At 38.6% G+C, this 17,261-nt stretch overlaps 1 protein-coding gene across 1 annotated transcript in view; it reads right to left on the bottom strand.

Moving 5' to 3' along the window:
* Nucleotides 1–85: 85 nt before the first annotated feature.
* Nucleotides 86–17,261, bottom strand: part of LOC123515753 (hemicentin-1-like) — a 63,252-nt gene continuing 46,076 nt past the window's right edge. The window contains exons 68-108 of the mRNA XM_045274609.1: nt 16,990–17,167; nt 16,580–16,668; nt 16,205–16,323; nt 15,811–15,976; nt 15,499–15,596; nt 15,004–15,151; nt 14,685–14,825; nt 14,326–14,454; nt 13,928–14,091; nt 13,696–13,813; nt 13,143–13,333; nt 12,847–12,983; nt 12,691–12,760; nt 12,265–12,406; nt 11,798–11,967; nt 11,453–11,588; nt 10,968–11,098; nt 10,763–10,859; nt 10,391–10,604; nt 10,113–10,240; nt 9,721–9,890; nt 9,105–9,282; nt 8,792–8,956; nt 8,416–8,555; nt 7,986–8,159; nt 7,672–7,810; nt 7,367–7,498; nt 6,965–7,142; nt 6,480–6,715; nt 6,170–6,301; nt 5,941–6,060; nt 5,433–5,552; nt 5,115–5,246; nt 4,764–4,892; nt 4,249–4,371; nt 3,612–3,782; nt 2,642–2,761; nt 2,236–2,362; nt 1,915–2,111; nt 1,592–1,673; nt 86–1,279 (exon numbers count right to left, since the gene is read on the bottom strand). Coding sequence (XP_045130544.1) covers nt 1,180–1,279; nt 1,592–1,673; nt 1,915–2,111; nt 2,236–2,362; nt 2,642–2,761; nt 3,612–3,782; nt 4,249–4,371; nt 4,764–4,892; nt 5,115–5,246; nt 5,433–5,552; nt 5,941–6,060; nt 6,170–6,301; nt 6,480–6,715; nt 6,965–7,142; nt 7,367–7,498; nt 7,672–7,810; nt 7,986–8,159; nt 8,416–8,555; nt 8,792–8,956; nt 9,105–9,282; nt 9,721–9,890; nt 10,113–10,240; nt 10,391–10,604; nt 10,763–10,859; nt 10,968–11,098; nt 11,453–11,588; nt 11,798–11,967; nt 12,265–12,406; nt 12,691–12,760; nt 12,847–12,983; nt 13,143–13,333; nt 13,696–13,813; nt 13,928–14,091; nt 14,326–14,454; nt 14,685–14,825; nt 15,004–15,151; nt 15,499–15,596; nt 15,811–15,976; nt 16,205–16,323; nt 16,580–16,668; nt 16,990–17,167 — 5,831 coding nt within the window. The 3' untranslated portion in view covers nt 86–1,179. The remainder of the gene's footprint in view (nt 1,280–1,591; nt 1,674–1,914; nt 2,112–2,235; nt 2,363–2,641; nt 2,762–3,611; nt 3,783–4,248; nt 4,372–4,763; nt 4,893–5,114; nt 5,247–5,432; nt 5,553–5,940; nt 6,061–6,169; nt 6,302–6,479; nt 6,716–6,964; nt 7,143–7,366; nt 7,499–7,671; nt 7,811–7,985; nt 8,160–8,415; nt 8,556–8,791; nt 8,957–9,104; nt 9,283–9,720; nt 9,891–10,112; nt 10,241–10,390; nt 10,605–10,762; nt 10,860–10,967; nt 11,099–11,452; nt 11,589–11,797; nt 11,968–12,264; nt 12,407–12,690; nt 12,761–12,846; nt 12,984–13,142; nt 13,334–13,695; nt 13,814–13,927; nt 14,092–14,325; nt 14,455–14,684; nt 14,826–15,003; nt 15,152–15,498; nt 15,597–15,810; nt 15,977–16,204; nt 16,324–16,579; nt 16,669–16,989; nt 17,168–17,261) is intronic.

The following is a 17,261-nucleotide window of genomic DNA, read 5'->3' as shown; positions in this document are numbered from 1 at the left end:
CTGCTTCAAGAAAAGAAGAGCGAAGCACCTTAAACACTAAAAATTTATCATATATCTACCCTCTTTGGAGTATTTTGTCATATTGTTTTTGTTATTATTATTTTATTGTGTTTTTACATTACAGTATTATCTTTGACCAGCTTGTCTTAAAAACTACATACATTGAGTTTTAGTATGGAAAGTGAATTTATTGAGTATGATGGAATTGAAATACATACTTCTCACTAAAACTAAGAGATTCGCATGGCAACCACATTCACATATAGACAAAAAGTAAAAAAGAAAAAAAATCATAAGTATACTGCTTCTAAGAAAAGAATTAATTTAATCAGAGCTGAGTACTTCCTTATCTCAGTCCGCACATGCGCTCCACGTACCTGCGGACCACCAAACGAGATGCGGAGGTGCGAAGTGCGGAAAATTTTTCAAAAGTGCGGAAGTTACAGGTACAGAAAGGTGAAATTTTTTGTCCATATCTCCGCACTTGAGACAAGTATGGAAAAGCGAAATTTTGAGTCCGTACTTCCGCACCTGAGATTTTCAAGGATAAAAAAGATAAATAAATAAAGATGACAAACAGTCCGCACTCCGTAGCATTACTTTCGGCCGTTTTTGGCGGTCTGTGCTACCAGGCATATTTTCCCCGTTTCCCGCCACTTGAGTGATGTCACTCATTCGGGTCTAAGCAAGCTCCCACCCCCTCCTGCCTTGTAATTTGTTTTATTATTTGAGGTGCGGACTAAATTTTTCAAGCGCATTTTTAATAGTTATGAGTACAGTACCGGAGGTGCGGAAGTGTGGTACCGGACTGCCGGATATCCAGTAATGCGCCCAGCTCTGCTTTCCATATAACTACATTATACTAATTACTCCTAACTTATACTAAATCATAAACTACATAGAACAATATTAGTAGTTTATCTTTAAAGCTTGAAACTAAGTTCAGCATCTTAGTCTTCTCTCAGGTGATGAGTAAAAACTAACTCAACTGGGAACAAATAAATAGGGATAGTGAAAAAAAATTACCAAACTACTCTACAACTCACTAAGTCTTTTCTTCATATGCTCCTCCACACCTATACCAAATAGACTCTGGTATATTTCAAAACATACCACTAAAATAAATACAAATTGCACTCATGATGCTTCCCTGGTAAGGTGCACAAAGTCTCACATTGTCTAGTATGGGTATTCTGATATGTGAAGGAAAATGATGAACCTTGTGGAGTACTTGATGAAGTGTTCCCTCTCATCATAGGACACTGCCTCTACAATCATCCTGAAGAGAAACAGGAAAGAATTCAAAATGAGACGTTACCATTAAGGTTTGACACTCTACCAAATTAGAAGTACAAGTCAAATGTCAACTAGAATTATAATAATAATCTATTCATCTATATTTTAAGCTGGGAATTCCACATACAAAACACAACAAATACACATCTTTCATGCTCTTAACCCCATCAGCCCCTGGTGAAAATAAACAATAGACAAATAATTGTTACCACATGACTGAAAGAAAAAACTTCACAACAATAAATGGGGCACAACCACATGGAATGCCATTAGAGCAATGAGAAAAAGAACTCACCGATACTCCCGTCCTGCTACAAGAGGCTGCAGAGTGCGGAGAATTCCTCTTCCGTTCTTGACACGAATTCTGAATCGTACTCCTACAGACATTGAAATAAAGCAGTAGTTCCTAAGCTATTACAAACTCATCAGTTTTTCAATGAAAGCAAAGACATGAACAAAAGTATGGACAGTCTGAAAATGTGGAATATGTGAGAAAGGTAGAAAATGGCTATAAAAGAAAAGAGAATGCCAGATTGAGCTAGTATTTATAAAGACCATTATCTGCAAAAATATGTGCATGAAACTATGTAACTGGATTCAAGGAAACCACTCAAATACCTGATTCATTCTCAATGATGGTGAAGAGAGTTTGTGGCACCAAGTTACCCAGCTGATCATAAGCCATCAGTCTCACCAGATCCTGGTTGGCCTTTATACCAGCTGGCAGGGAAGCTGTCTTGAAGGCTAAAATATGGGCATAATTGACACCAGGAGGACAGCTGACTCCACCATGGCGGCAATCCAAGATGCAAGAGCTGGAGCAGGAGCAGAATACATATAATTAATACACTTATAATCACTTTTTGCATTGGTCTTACATTTAATATTCTCCTACAAGTAGATTTTGTCAATGTTCTGAAAAAATACACAATATACTACCCAGTAGGCAGATCACGCTGGTAACCCGGGGGACAACGCATGGCCACACATCGGTAGGAGCCTCTCTGGTTGAAGCAAACTTCCTCCACGCCACACTTCACTGACTGCTCAATGCACTCATCAATGTCTGCAATGGACAAAAATGGGATGTCAAGTTGAGAGTTATATTAACCATTTAAACTTGTATGATTTTGGAAAAAATAAATTAATTAATTAAAAAAAAAAAAAATGTTACACGAAGCTATCAGGTCTACATGTGGCAGTCCCTGTATGACACCTAGCTATTTCCATGTATCATCCCCATCTGAAAACTTTTACAACTCACATAAGTTCAAATATTGACTTACCAATAAAATAAAAACCAAAAGGGAAAATTTCATAACATGAAGCAAGAAGGTACACTCACCATCACAGGTGCGCTGATTATGATTGAGGCGGTACCCAGGGGGGCAGAGACACACATAGCTGCCATGGGTGTTGTGGCACTGGTGCTGACATCTGTCACGCAGCTTACATTCATCAATGTCTGTAAGAGAATTAAACTAACATGAAAGCTTCCTACTCTGATTATACAAGAGAAGATATTCCAGTTCTACTCTTCACTAGCCAATGAATACATTTTCCAACATTTCATGCTGAGCAGTCATAGTTCACAATAGATAACAAAACTATGGCCATATTCATATCTGAGAAAATCAGGATTTAAATTTGTCAGAGAGGGGCCTTTGCTGTAAAAAGAAAGCATGAGTTATGAAATGCATTTGAAGACTAGCAAGTTTAATGAAAGAGACAGAATGAATTGTAGAATTATGGAAAATGAAGTGTTCTGAAATGGTTTTCTCACCTGGAGGGAATGAGAGGAAAATGGTTCTCCTAAAAATAAATGCATGTAAATAAAGTTGAGATTTTGAATTCATGAATGTAATTTCCTAAACAAAAAAAGTATAGTAGTTAGTGGTGTAATATAAATATGCAAACAAGCAAAGTACCTAAGTAGTGTATCATTAGCTAGTGTAGAGGATGAGGGAATTCTCCTCTGAATGCTGCTTTTATCTTGTTTCTTGTTTTTAAGCAATGGCTCACCCAAAAATCCAATAAGAAGTTAAATTTTTTGTATAAAAAATTTTAAAGTACTCTGATATATCAAATTTCTTTGACTGTCTTGCAGTAAATAAATAACTTTCTGAGGGTTATGAAGCTATAGGCTTGATGGTAGTTCTCTAAATCCCAACTACTGTGGTGTTATATATTTTCTGCTACTACAGTAAATCAACTCATCAACAGCACTAAATCAAGGGAGAGGTGCAATAGTGATAGTTATACTTTATTATACAAAACTGAAATATTAATCTTGCCCAAAGTTTGCTGTCCCATACCTTGGCACTCTCCATTAAAATACTCAAAGCCTGCTGGGCAGCTATTCTGGAGGTAGAATTTTTGAAGTAATTTTTCTTGAAACTCAGAGGTTGGGTAGCCAGGTGAGGCAGGTCTGTCTCGGCGATGGGGAAGGAGTGGACGAGTGCGAGGATCCTCTACATACTGAAGCCCTGCAACACGCACCACCACCAGCCAGTAACTAGGATATTCAAGAGCTATTATGTGGTGTGAAATTAATCTCTTTCTACAAGTTACAATGACTTCATCAAATCCTTATTTTGAAACCAATCCAATGTCAAGTGGATTAGAGGCAATACGTATGTATTTTAATTAGACCTCCACTATACTTTGTACGAGGTGTAGCAGTGTAAACAGCTTAAACACTTTTAGGAAAAGATACTGACAGCACAATGGTCAAAGAAACATTACTTTTATAGCTGACAATCTGGTAGTCAGTTGCTGTATTTTCTGTGAATGCTTAAAGGTCCTTTTTGTTATTGCTTTTTGTTTCTTTAATATCTGTTTGTTTAAACATGTTCAGCTCTAGATACTTTGAATTTTTTTAAGCATCAAGCATGGCTTTATGAACTGAGAATATAACCCCACAACACCAAACAACAATGAACAAAAGCCCACCAATGCATGATTTTCCATCAGGAAGCCTTTGTTGTCCCGGGGCACACACACACTCGTATGTTCCCCGCAGGTTGTGGCAGCGGTAGCTACATGGGGACGGGGAAGCCAAGCACTCGTTCACATCTATTCCCACCATCAGCCAAAATGACAATGCCACAGAATATACAAATGAAAATAGGTAAGCAGTATCATGTTATTACTGTGTTCAATTGTTTTATACAATGATCAGCTAAAAATATGAAATTTTATAGCAGTTTCATCTGAACAAACTTAAGAAATGTTCCTCAAATATAACTAAAGATGAGCACTTTTTTATTTTCCTTTCTTTCCCTCATTTAAAATTTAATAGACCATTTCCCTGAATAGCATGCCTATGCTAGGTATAAAATACTAGGCGCAATGCTGAGTGAAAGGTAAGTAGATCTTATATAGTGAGGAAATTATCAATGCCAGCAAACTCACAGAGAGGACAATTCATATTCACAGTGGAGGGAAATTATGAGGGAGTTGCATACCTAAGCAAGGTTGGCCAGGACCTGCAGACCTAAAGCCTTGAGCACATGAGCAGACATAAGAACCCCAGGTGTTGGTGCAGATCTGAGTGTAGTGGCACCCTGACAGTCTCTCTTCACACTCGTCAATATCTGTATCAGAAATGTACATAATCATACCAAGACAAGACAGATAAATAAAAGCTTTAACTCGTACAAAATTTCTTTGACAAAGTGTATTGTAGTGACTTTACTGCCAACTACAGTAATGAATGAAACTTTTCAAAATGGAACAATGATGAATGCTGGAGAAACCTCCATAATCTCAAGTGCATATTAGACACACACTGTCTTATCATAAAAGACTATACTCACCAGTGCAGGTAACATTAGAGGCTTGCTTGAGGCCCAGAGGACAATTGGTTATGCAGGTGTAGGAGCCTTCTGTATTCTCACACTCTTGTTCCTCCAAACAATTATGTTGGTGGGTCCTACACTCATCAATGTCTTCACAGTACAGAATAAAACATTAAATAAACTTGTAAAATACAGAATGAGACTCCTAAAATAAGGTTTTTATTGAATAGTGTTTGAAGCATTTAAAGATGACACATCTTACTTCTGATAATGTTAAGAAAATATTTTGGTTTTAGCTAATCTATGGTTTTGAAACCATACAACATGCGTGCTAACCTTTACAGCGACCGTTCCGCAAGACAGAGTAGCCCTCGGGACAAGTGCATTTGAAGGATCCCACTGTGTTCTCACAGCTGTGGCTGCACGGAGACCGGAATGTTGAACACTCATCAATATCTAAAGGAATAAATCAAATAAGTTAGGTAAAGTTTCCATGCAATATAAAAAATACCTACATACAGTGAAACCCCATCATTCATACAATTCACCATTCATCCAACTTTATCATGTAAAATCAAATTTGTCCTTCATATAATTATCCTGCAATTTGTACAGTTTACATGAATGATCACCATCTGTTAAGTGTTAAATAAGTATCTATGGGTCTGAAATGGATTAATCCAATTTGTGTTATACATTTCTTGGAGGAAAAAATTTGTCATTCATACTAATCACAATTCATAAAAGCCCCTGGTATGGATTGTGTACAAATAGCAGGTTTCCACAATAAAAAGTTTTTTCAAATATTCATTGAGTTGCAAGAAATGCTATAAAGGTGACTGACCTACACAGCGACTCTGACCAACGAGTCGGAAACCTCGTCGACAATCACACCTGTAGCCCCCAATGAGGTTGAGGCAAGTCTGGTCACACACTCCTGGCTGCTCCTCACACTCGTTGACATCTATTAAGAAATAATTGATAGTAAAAAAAAAAAAGAAAAAAAAAAAAAAAAGAGATAATAAATAATAACAAAAATAATATGATCTTTTACTGAGAAGCTATCAACACACCTTCACACGATGAACCAGATGAAGTCCTCCGAAGGCCGTGTCCACATGCATAGGTGCAAATGTACGATCCTGGAGAATTTTCACACTGCTCTTGTGGACCACACACTCCAGGCATTGAACATTCATCCATATCTGTAAAAAATACAATTTCCTTACTTTTCATATTATCCAAGAATAATCTTTTCAATATGACAAAAACAAAATATTAGCAAACATATATCAAGTTGACAGAATCGCACACTCACAAACACACCCACAAATGTAATAATAACTAGAGAAAAAAATATTCTCCACAAAACAAGTTACAAACCTTGACAGGTGTAGCCATCAGGGCCTAAGGTGTACCCCGGGGAACAAGTACACACATAGCTCCCTACGGTGTTGGTGCAGCCATGAGAACAGCGACTACTGGAGCTTCCACACTCATTGTTGTCCTGACAGAAACGTCCTGCCTCATTCAGGGTGAAGCCTGATGGGCACATCTGGCTAGGTGTTCCAGGTGTGATAGAAGCTGATGCCACCATAGTCAACTCTTGCTTGATATTGCTGCAAGAAAATATTTTTTAAAAATATAGCCATTGCTCTTTTAAATCTATGAGCAGTGTAATGAGGGACTTCACTTCTACAACTCAAATGGTCTCTCAAAATCTACTTTCCTATCCACTATAATTACAGTATGCTTTATATTGCTCATTAAAACTGGATTAATGTATCAAGGCTTCAAATATGATAGGTCAAGGTTTATTTATTTTCAGAATCCAACTGAAGACAAAACATGCCCTAATCTTTTAATACCTGTATGAGGTGCCTAGACCATTTGTGTGCAGTGTCTCCACCAGGAATGGCATGCTGCCCAGATCAGCATCATATGATATAGTTTTATTCCATGCATATGGAAGTTGATGATGTCCAAGAGAGAATGCACGAGTAGATGTAACAAAGAGGGAGCCGCTACCCGTTTGTACATAAGTTTCTGTGGGAAAAAAAATTTGCTAAGTGTATGAAATGCACATCATCACACTTAATGTTACTGGAATGCTTCCTGAAAACACTCATTGATATGTCATAGAAATAATTCCCCAACCACAAAATAAAGAGAAGTCTCAAAAACTTACCAAATAGTATTCATTCCTCATTCCTCATGAAAGGATAATAGACATTACATAAGTGGAAGATGAAAAAAAAAGCATTACAAACCTGTATATGGGTGAAGGGTGATGGGGGAGCCAGGAGGCAGGTAAGGCACGTTTCCTGTGACTACAACATCCACCAGCAAGGTTCCATCAGAATCAACACCTCGTACTACATGTGTCATATCTATTGTCTCTCCTGAAAAATACAAATATATTCCTTACATTACTTCAAATGCACATTATTTGAATTCCCCATACAGTAAGATATCTTGCATGTTCAACTGGTTTTGTATGTATTGTGCTCTGTTGGCTTATTCAACTGAGGCTTTCCTTATCAAAGATGAAATCCTCACTGTAGCTGAAACTCACCAGTAGCAAAAGCCACATGTGCCTCTTGACGGAAGAAGCCTTCTGTGAGAGTATGGCCATTGACAGCTCCATTAATTTCATATGCTCCTATCCAATACACCGGAGATAGCAGAGAGAGTAAAGGAGTCAACCAGGCACCCTGTAATATTGCAAAAATAATCTTTGTTACTTCAGAGAACAAATTCTCTAATATATTTCAAAATGTTTAACTAAAGTATTACATAAACAACTGCAAAATGGATCTTTATAAAAACATAAATTTTATATTAAGTTCATTAACATGGGCACCATGCACAAAGTATACAATATCTCACATGTTTAGGTATGACAGGACTGACATTGCCAGTGACTGTCCTCTGCATGCCTAAGGTGGAGACATTGGCTAAGAGCTTGACAATACCCAAATCTTCTCCATTAAGTTCTCCCATGAGAGTCCCACGGGCTACTTCTGGCAGTTTTTTGCACAAATGTCCCAGACACACACCAGTCTGTAAGACAATGAGTCTATTTGCTTCAACATGTTGCAACAGGAAGGTCTTATCACATACAATCATCTGGCACATGAAAAGCACAGTGAGTAAAGTGTCTTTAAGACATTTCTGTTAAATAAATTCAATTATATAAGCTAATATCCACATGTTTTTGTACTGAAATTGGCAACATCTGATACATCATGCAATCTTGATATTTATGAGACTGATAAGAGCAATGAGTCATACATGTGTCACTTCCTGATGGACTTACCTCAGTTTCTTCCCCTGAGCATGACGATCCTCCCATTCTGGGGTACGGGGCATCACAAAGCCGTCTCCTTGTCCTGATGCCAATCCCACATGACTCGCTGCAACTGGACCACTCGCCCCACAGTCCCCACTCACCATTCACTGCAGTAACAAACCCAATCAATGAATACAAAATCTTAGTAAATAAGTCAATATAAATACAGAGGAATAATAATAACAATTAGAAATATGTAAAAAATTACACTTTAAAAAATTCACAAAAGTAATCGTACAGTAGTATGCATATACACAAACCAGTCCTGCCTGTACACTAAATGTTGAGGTAATGAAAATGTAGTTTTGACTGAATTACATTAGTTGCATTATAATCAGTTCACCTGGACACTGCTGGGTGTTGCAGGCCTCGGTGTCAGCATCTGATCCAGTACAAGCACGGCCCCCCTGGGAGGGTGGTGGACTGTCACATGTACGGAACCTGCGTCGTTGGCCTCCCCCACAGGTGGCAGTACAGGCACCCCATGGTGACCACGATGACCACCCACCTAACCATGCACTCATTTTAGTAAGGCTAAAAGAATACTCCAGAATCAGAACTCAATAAACTAACACTGCAGTAACTCAAAGACAGTGTGTGGCCAAGCCATGTCCCTTTCACAGCAGGGACTAGACTGGCATGTGATGTTCACTTACCATTTACTGGGCACAAGTCAAAATTACAGTAATCCTCCTGAGTGTCAGACCCTGGACAGTAGCGGCCCCCATTGCTTGGTAGTGGATCACGGCAGTTTCTAAGTCGCCGTCTCACTCCTCCTCCACAAGACACACTGCATACACTCCATGCCTCCCATGTTCCCCAGCTGCCATCCAGCTAATGCAAACCATGCAAAATAATAATAATAATCTATAGTCCATTCATTCCTGGCTTGAAGCTGTAGTTTAAGATATTTTTGTAATCATGTCACTGATTGAATAGTAACTTGTTGCTGACTGACCAACTTGTCTCTTACTTGGTGCAGAATGGAAAGGTGGACATGGAGTGGGGTTGAGAAAGGAGGTATGGCTTAATTTACTTGTCACAGCTTCTGGCCAATGATATTTACCTACTAAAATTGCTTGAGTTGATATGTGGCTTTAGTTCAAAATAAGAGCAGGAAGGCTGCTTCACCAACTATGGAGCTGACTGTACATCACTAGCATTCACAAACATTCTTCATATCTTTATAAAGCTTGGACACAGGTAGTCACAAGGTTCTGGAGCCTATAAATTTTATAAGCATTGATTGAATTACAGCATAACTGCACTTACCAGGCAAGGAGAGCTGGAGCATGGGGTCACCTCCAAGCTGTCTTCTTCACACTGAGCTCCTCCCCCTGATGGAGGTGGAGAGTCACAAAGGCGGGAGCGTTGCTTCAGTCCTTGTCCACAAGAGGTGCTACAGTCTGACCAGGAACTCCAGGAGCCCCACTGTCCTGACACTGTAAAGACCATCTTTTATAATCTCCTTATCCTCTTCTGTGTAAAGTTCAAATCTAAGTCTGAGAAAAGTGAGTTGAGAGTCAAGACAAATATACTTAATATAGAACTACTAATTGTATTTCATGGAGCTAAAAATATTCTCCAACCTTCTTTCAAGTTTATTACTTATGGATTTAAACATTTTTGCACAAATGAACATTAATGTATTAATGTTATCCTACCTGGACAATCTTTTAGGTGGCACTTCTCCTCCTGTGTGTCACTACCTTCACAAGGCTTGCCATCATACAGAGGCACTGGGGCTGTGCAGTGTCTGGATCGAATCTGTACACCTTCACCACAAGTTGCACTAATAAGGTAAAAGGAGGCAACATTATAGATTAAACTACCAAACTTGCTTGCTATAAGTGCTCAATTTGGTATTTTCAGTTATAGATTTGATCATAATGATAATATAACAACACCATGTGTTCACAAGAAAGCTATATGTTTGACACACCTGCAGTCACTCCAAGGTTCCCATGGTGACCAGTTACCATCCACAGGGCAAGGTTGGGGTCGACAAGGGCGTGTGTGAGTTTCAGCCCCCTGGCACGGAGCACCCCCATGTCGAGGTGCTGGGGAGTCACATTCTCTCCTTCGAAGCTGTTGGCCAGGCCCACAGGACACACTGCAGGGTGACCAAGATCCCCACGATCCCCAGAATCCTGGAACTTTATCAAAATAATGGTCATTAATAATGTCAGTAATACAGCAAGAAGGAAAGGTATTTGCTTACATAGCTTTTCATTAACTTAAGGTTCTTTAAAGGCAAATAAAACACTGAATTATGAAGGGAGGGGGAAACAGGATGATGTTTCTTTGAACTTACCTTTGATGTACAAACTAGCTTTAGCCAAGTCCTCACCCAAGTCATTGTAAGCTTGACATATAACTTGACCCTCATCTTCCATTTGTGCTGCAATTAACTGGAAAAAAAAAAAAATTAGATACTGGATACAGAAAATGAAGATAAAACATTGTGCAATACTTAGGACTGTATAATGAAATACTTGTCAATGCATTTGAAAACGTACCTGAAGAGAACCATTTGTCAACTTCTGGAACCGTGAATGAAGATCACCAGGAGAAACATTCCACTGTATGTCAGGTACTGGAGAACCTTCTGCCACACAGTCAAACACCACCATGCTACCAACCTCCACAACTGAATTTCCAGGGAATAAATGTGCAAGCAGAAGACAAAAAATTTTCATGTCAGTCAACTTGTTACACACTTTTAGATGCACTATGGCCCATACTCTGAAACAATCAGCCCTGCACCTCCACTACCTTTAAAGCTACACAGGATTTTAAAGGTATTTTAATGGTTCTACTAACAGATAAACCATTTTTATATCAATAATAGAAGAAGCACTTTTAAGTGTTCTTCCTTGCTCTTTGTGGCTGTTGAAAATAGTCAAGGTGAGAGAGCAAAGCATTTCAGAATATGCATTTATGATAGTAATCTAGCATTTTTCCAGATGTCAAGAAATGTAATGACTGATACACAATGATTCACCTTGAGCTACAGGTGGAGTAGTGATGACAGGAGCTGTGTGGACAACCAAGTGGGCTGTGGCCTCAGCTGCTCCTGCCCCATTGCTCACTACACACTTGTATTCCCCAGCATCAGAGGCTTGGGATGCATTGATGATCTAAATAATATTGATATGTCATTGCTGTGAGGTATACTGGCATTTACATAAGACACATACCTACTAAGACTATAATATTTCATGCTTGTAAAAACCTGTAAAATGAAGGAGGATAATATCTGCAAGCTAAAGCAGATCAAAACTGTGACGATGAAATAGATGTAGAAAGGTGGTAGTACTGGTGGTGATGATAGTTAACTGAAACTTACCAGGGATCCATTAGGGGTTAGTGTAACTCTGTCCGATGTCTGTAGTGAGTGTCCCTCCTTGATCCAGGTTGTGGAGGGAACCGGATCACCCTCAGCAACACACACCAAGGTGACGGCACTCAGCTCTAGCACGGTGGTCTCTTCCGGCCCATACATGATGATTGGTGGGACTGTTGCCAGGGAAGCAATGCATTCACTGTATATAAATCTCTTCTCTTCCACCTGACTATTTAATCATATATATAGTTTTGTCATTAAGAAGTAAGGAGAGATGTAAAACAGAAACAAAAAAATAAATATGATCATATAAATGAGATATTTTAGATATTCTATACCTTGGACTCCTTATCTCAAGAGTAAGAAAATGCCACAGAAACTAAGAGCACAATAGTTAACCTACCATCCTGATGGAGCACATTAGAGGAAATATAAAGGGAAAAGGAAAACATACATCACTAATATTTTACCTTTGACTTGTACGGCTGCAATGGCTTTTTTGTGCCCTGCCTCATTCTCTGCCAGACAAGTGTAAGTGCCTTCATCAGTTTTGGAGGCGTGTTCCACCACCAGATGAGACCATCCACCCAGCGAGGTGGTCACCCCATCTACCTGTTGTGGAGTCATGAACTTGTTTTCAGGGAAATGCACCATGTTACCTGGGTCTTTTAAATATTTAATTGTTATCAAACTTTATTAGATAAGACTCAGCAAAAATATTAAGAATTATCATTTACGTTTATTGCAGTTTTCATTAGTTGTGCAAGAGCTAATGAGTTTATTGATGCTATACATCCTGCACAGTATTTCTCTAAATCAGTGTTCTACTATCTCACCTTAATTTTACTACCCACATGCCAGTTTTGCTCTTGATATATTCTAACATTAATTCTTACCTGCACTCCATTAAGTAACCACTGGATTGATGGTATAGGGTTTCCAACGGCCTCACACTCCAACTCAAACCTACAAATAGTAATTAAAGAGAGATGTACCAAATAGCAATGAAAAGGTTAGGTGACATGGAAGAAACTGAAAACTGCCACACTGACCGTTGGCCTTGAGTGACTTCAGTGCTCCGTGGCAGAGCTACAAAGGTTGGGGGCAACAGGACATCTACTTCCACATCACGGTACAAACGTCCCACCAAGTTTGTTGCCAGGCAAGTGTAAACCCCAGAGTCTGATGCCTGACAAAAAAAGGAGAAACATACGTTACTTTCATGTTTCTAAGACTTTACATGTCTCAAAAACTCCCTCTTGAAGGAAACTGTACGAGACACGATTAAAAATCAGAGTTCAATTACGTCTACTGTAAAAGCTAGTCATAAGACGTTACTCAAATATACCTGTATTCTAGACACCACCAGACCTCCATTTGGTTGTATGAGAACTCTGGCAGTATTGGAGAGGATTCGTCCATCCTTCAGCCATGATGTACGAGGCTGTGGAAGGCCAGACACTGTGCAGCTCAGCCTTAGTTCCTCCCCACGCTTCAGTGACACAGACTCATTCCTTCCCTCCTGAACTGATGGTGGGGCTGCAAGATGTGAGCAAGAGAATGTTATCCTTTACTCAATTATCTTTTCTCTAATAATATGCATGAGGTGAGATTCAAAACAAGTGCAATAAGTCTTAAAAGCATGCAAGAATATGTACAGTGAGCTTTAGTGGACTTTTTACCACCATCTTTCATTTTTTTTGCTACCCAAGACAATTTGTAAGCTATTTATTTATTAATTTTATTTACTATCTCTCTCTCTCTCTCTCTCTCTCTCTCTCTCTCTCTCTCTCTCTCTCTCTCTCTCTCTCTCTCTCTCTCTCTCTCTCTCTCTCTCTCTCTCTTTTACAAGCTGTTTCTACCATTATGTTAAGTTGTCATAACAGTAACAGAAAACTCACAGTGAACAGTAAGAAGGAGCTGAGCATTGATGTGACCAGCAGGGTTCTGGGCAGTACACTCATAACTGCCTGCATCTTCTGCCACTACTGACAAGATAATTAGTTCCTTTCCAGATATCTGCAAGTGTAAACACCAACTTGTAATAATGGAAAAGCCTTATTGGTAATAATTTAAAGCTACATATATATATTGAGATAAGAGCTGATAAGTAATAGGGTTTAAGAAAAGCACCTTAATGCGTGGGTTCTCTGGAGTGACAGGTGTGTGGCCCATATTTGGTCTTGCCCAGGTAATTGTAGGAGTGGGGGAACCAGTAACATCACAGGTGAGGACTGCCTCTTGACCTTCAGTGGCTGTCACTTCCTTCTGTTCATCGTGCAGTGCTACTGGAGGCTCTGAAATAATTGAGTGACATCAAGCAACTCTACATGCCTTTCATCATAACCAAAAAGATACAGTACCAACACTTTCCTTGTTAGAGGAGAGGAAATATGCAGGTATCCTACGAATAGTTCATGAATAAAAATAATTTACTTTAAATAAAACTGATTCATATGACATCAATCATTTTCTTTTACCTGTCTTGTTAAGATAATTTATTGAGACTGTGCAAGAAAGTCATGTCTCACCTTGCACCACAAGCTGCATGTGGTCTGAAGCTGAGCCGACACGGTTCTGACCGGTGCAGACATAGGTGTCAGCAAGGGAAGGCAAGACGAGGGGCAGATGTAGAGACCCATCATCTTTCACCTCAAATTCTTATGAGAAAAAGTCCAAGATACAAAACTGAAGCACAGCCCTATGCTCATGATAAAAACAGCTTTAATCAAAGTCCATTAATTAACAAGATTTACAAAATCATAACATGATGGTTTGTGAATTCATGTGCTATTTCTTTACCTAGTACTTTCAAGTGTTCTTAAGAAAATCAAATTACTTCTACAAAAATTGATAATTATATACAATGAATCCTAAACTGTTAACATACCTGGACCTGAACTGATCATTTGGTGAGCCTTGAACCACCTAATGGTTGGTGCAGGCTGACCTTTAGTTCGACAGCGCAAAGTAACTTCTGTTCCACTGATGGCAACCACGTGCTTTCTCTCAGCTTCCACTGATGGGTATGCTGCACAAGAGGAATTACAAGATTCTTTTCATGAAATATGGAGTGCAATGAAAGCTTCTCTAACATGGTAATTTTGTGTAAAGTGCTTATGTAGCTATGGCATTTAATGGGATTTTATACATTTAGGCAAATATGAGTGATTAAACTTATACTTATATCACAAAGCATTGGGCCTTACTGTGCACTATGAGCTGAGTGGTGTGACTTGCTTGGCCAGCCTCATTCTCAGCCACACAGCTGTAGTTACCCATGTCACTAGAGCGTGCTGGGGAAATCTTTACTATTTCTCCATGTTCCCTAGGCTCCCCTTTGAAGTACCAAGTTATCTTTAATAAAAATCAAGAAAAATTCACATATTTTGTTGTTATTATTAGAATAAAAGAATGGAATACACAGACATTACAGGAATATAATAATCATTGAATTTTTTTTAAGATCTAACCAAGAACAAAAAAGAAAACATAGAATGAATCTGAAGTTTCACATTCATGAAGAAATAACTGGTACAATAAAATTTCACTTCTATTCCCATACTATTAGGTCCTCTCACCACTTGATAGAAGAAACTCTTATCGATCAAACTCACGACTGTAGTTGAGAGCAACCTGTACGTACTGTGGTGAAATAAGTGGACTAAATAGTAATTTTCATATGCAAAACAAAATCTACATACCTGAGGCGCAGGGATGCCACCAAATAAGCAAGAAAGTAGCGTCTCCTCCCCCAACACCACCCTCACCTCATCCTCCGCTGCTAACAATTCTGGCTTCACTGAAAGAGACATGAGACACATCAGTATCACCTTACAGAAGAAAAATCAAGTTCAAGTACAAAGAAATATTGTGAAGTAAAATCCTTCCAATTAGTGGTGCACAACAATCAACTAATAAAACTACAATGAACATGTTCATTGATGTTCAGTGTCCTGTTACTGCAATACAAATTAATAACACTACCTAAAATCACATCAAGAAAAGTTACTCACTTAAGACCTGAAGTAGATACTGTTTAGTGTCATTGCCAGCCACATTTGATGCCAAACATGTGTAATAGCCAGCATCTTCCCTTTTCACATGTTGAATTTGCAAGTTACTTCCCTCATGATACATTTTCAGCTGGTCAAGTAGCCACACGCCTACTTCTTCCTCTTCCTGAGAAAGACAAAGGTTTATACATATATCTTCCAATGAAATATGAATATTACTAAACAAGACTCTGCAGTATATATATCTATTAATGTTGAAGTGACATAAAAGTGAAAAACATATTGCCTTATAACTTATAATGGAAAATAGTTACAGCAAGGGAGGAAACCATAAATAGGAGGCTAGACAGTGAGAGACATGGATGCAGAGAAAGCTAACAATATGTAAACTTACCTTTGACCAAGAGATGATGGGCTCAGGACTCCCTGAGGCATGGCAGTGAAGAGATGCAGTCTCTCCCTCCAACACACTCACAACTTCTTCCTGTGTTCCTCCAACTATGATTGGTGGCTCTAAGAGATTAATTCAGGTAAACTAACAGGAATACCAATGATCTCAAATTATAGCCTTCACTGCCATATTCACAAGATTGGAGACTGAACTGCCAAGTTGCTAAGTCCATCAATTTTGCAAAAAAAAGATATCCCAAAATTATCGATAGCATTTCATGAACAGTTTCCACGTTCATCTAATGATTATTTTACATCAGCAAGTAACCATAATACCTGAACTAAAGTAATTTATGTGTAGAGAATGAGAATGTCCCACCTTTTACTTGGAGCTTGAATGTCTTCACAGCATGTCCAACTGAGTTGATGGCTTCACACTGGTAGTCCCCAGCATGGTCCAAAGTGGTGCTACAGAAAATGGAAAAGACATGTTCTTAAAATTAGTGACATCAATGCACAATGATCAATATAAAGTAGAAGTTACAGTAAACATGATTTCAACTTTATTCAAATTGTTAGAATGTAAAGACTAGCCACAGAGTACAAGATTAAAAATCTTGAAAAAATTATTTAGATTCTACTGTTTAAATAATAGGTCATTCAAATTCTAGGGTCATATCTATACATGCTGATTTGTTTCTTAGCTTTAAAGAGAAAAGTACTCTTCTCTAACATTAACAAGGATACTCAGAATTTTAAGACATTTAGTTGCAGTAATACCCAACTCACCTATCAATAGTGAGGAGATTCTCCACTACAATGACGTCATCAGAGGTGACTTCATCTCCATTATACATCCAAATATAGTCTGGTTTTGGTCGTCCTTCTAAATCACATTCAATTGCTACAGGCTGGCCCCCTAGTACTGACACCTTGGTCTCTGGTGGCCCTGACACTTTTGGGGGAGCTGCATAGGAAAGGACAAGAATGACAATAAGAGGAATAAATAAGCATGACTAGATAGATATGCTGAGATGAATATGTATGACCTAGAATAACAA

The sequence above is a fragment of the Portunus trituberculatus genome, chromosome 39, assembly GCF_017591435.1.
Source record: "Portunus trituberculatus isolate SZX2019 chromosome 39, ASM1759143v1, whole genome shotgun sequence".
NCBI lineage: Eukaryota > Metazoa > Arthropoda > Malacostraca > Decapoda > Portunidae > Portunus > Portunus trituberculatus.
Note: the sequence above shows the minus strand (reverse complement) of the source record. Positions and strands in the feature narration are given on the sequence as shown.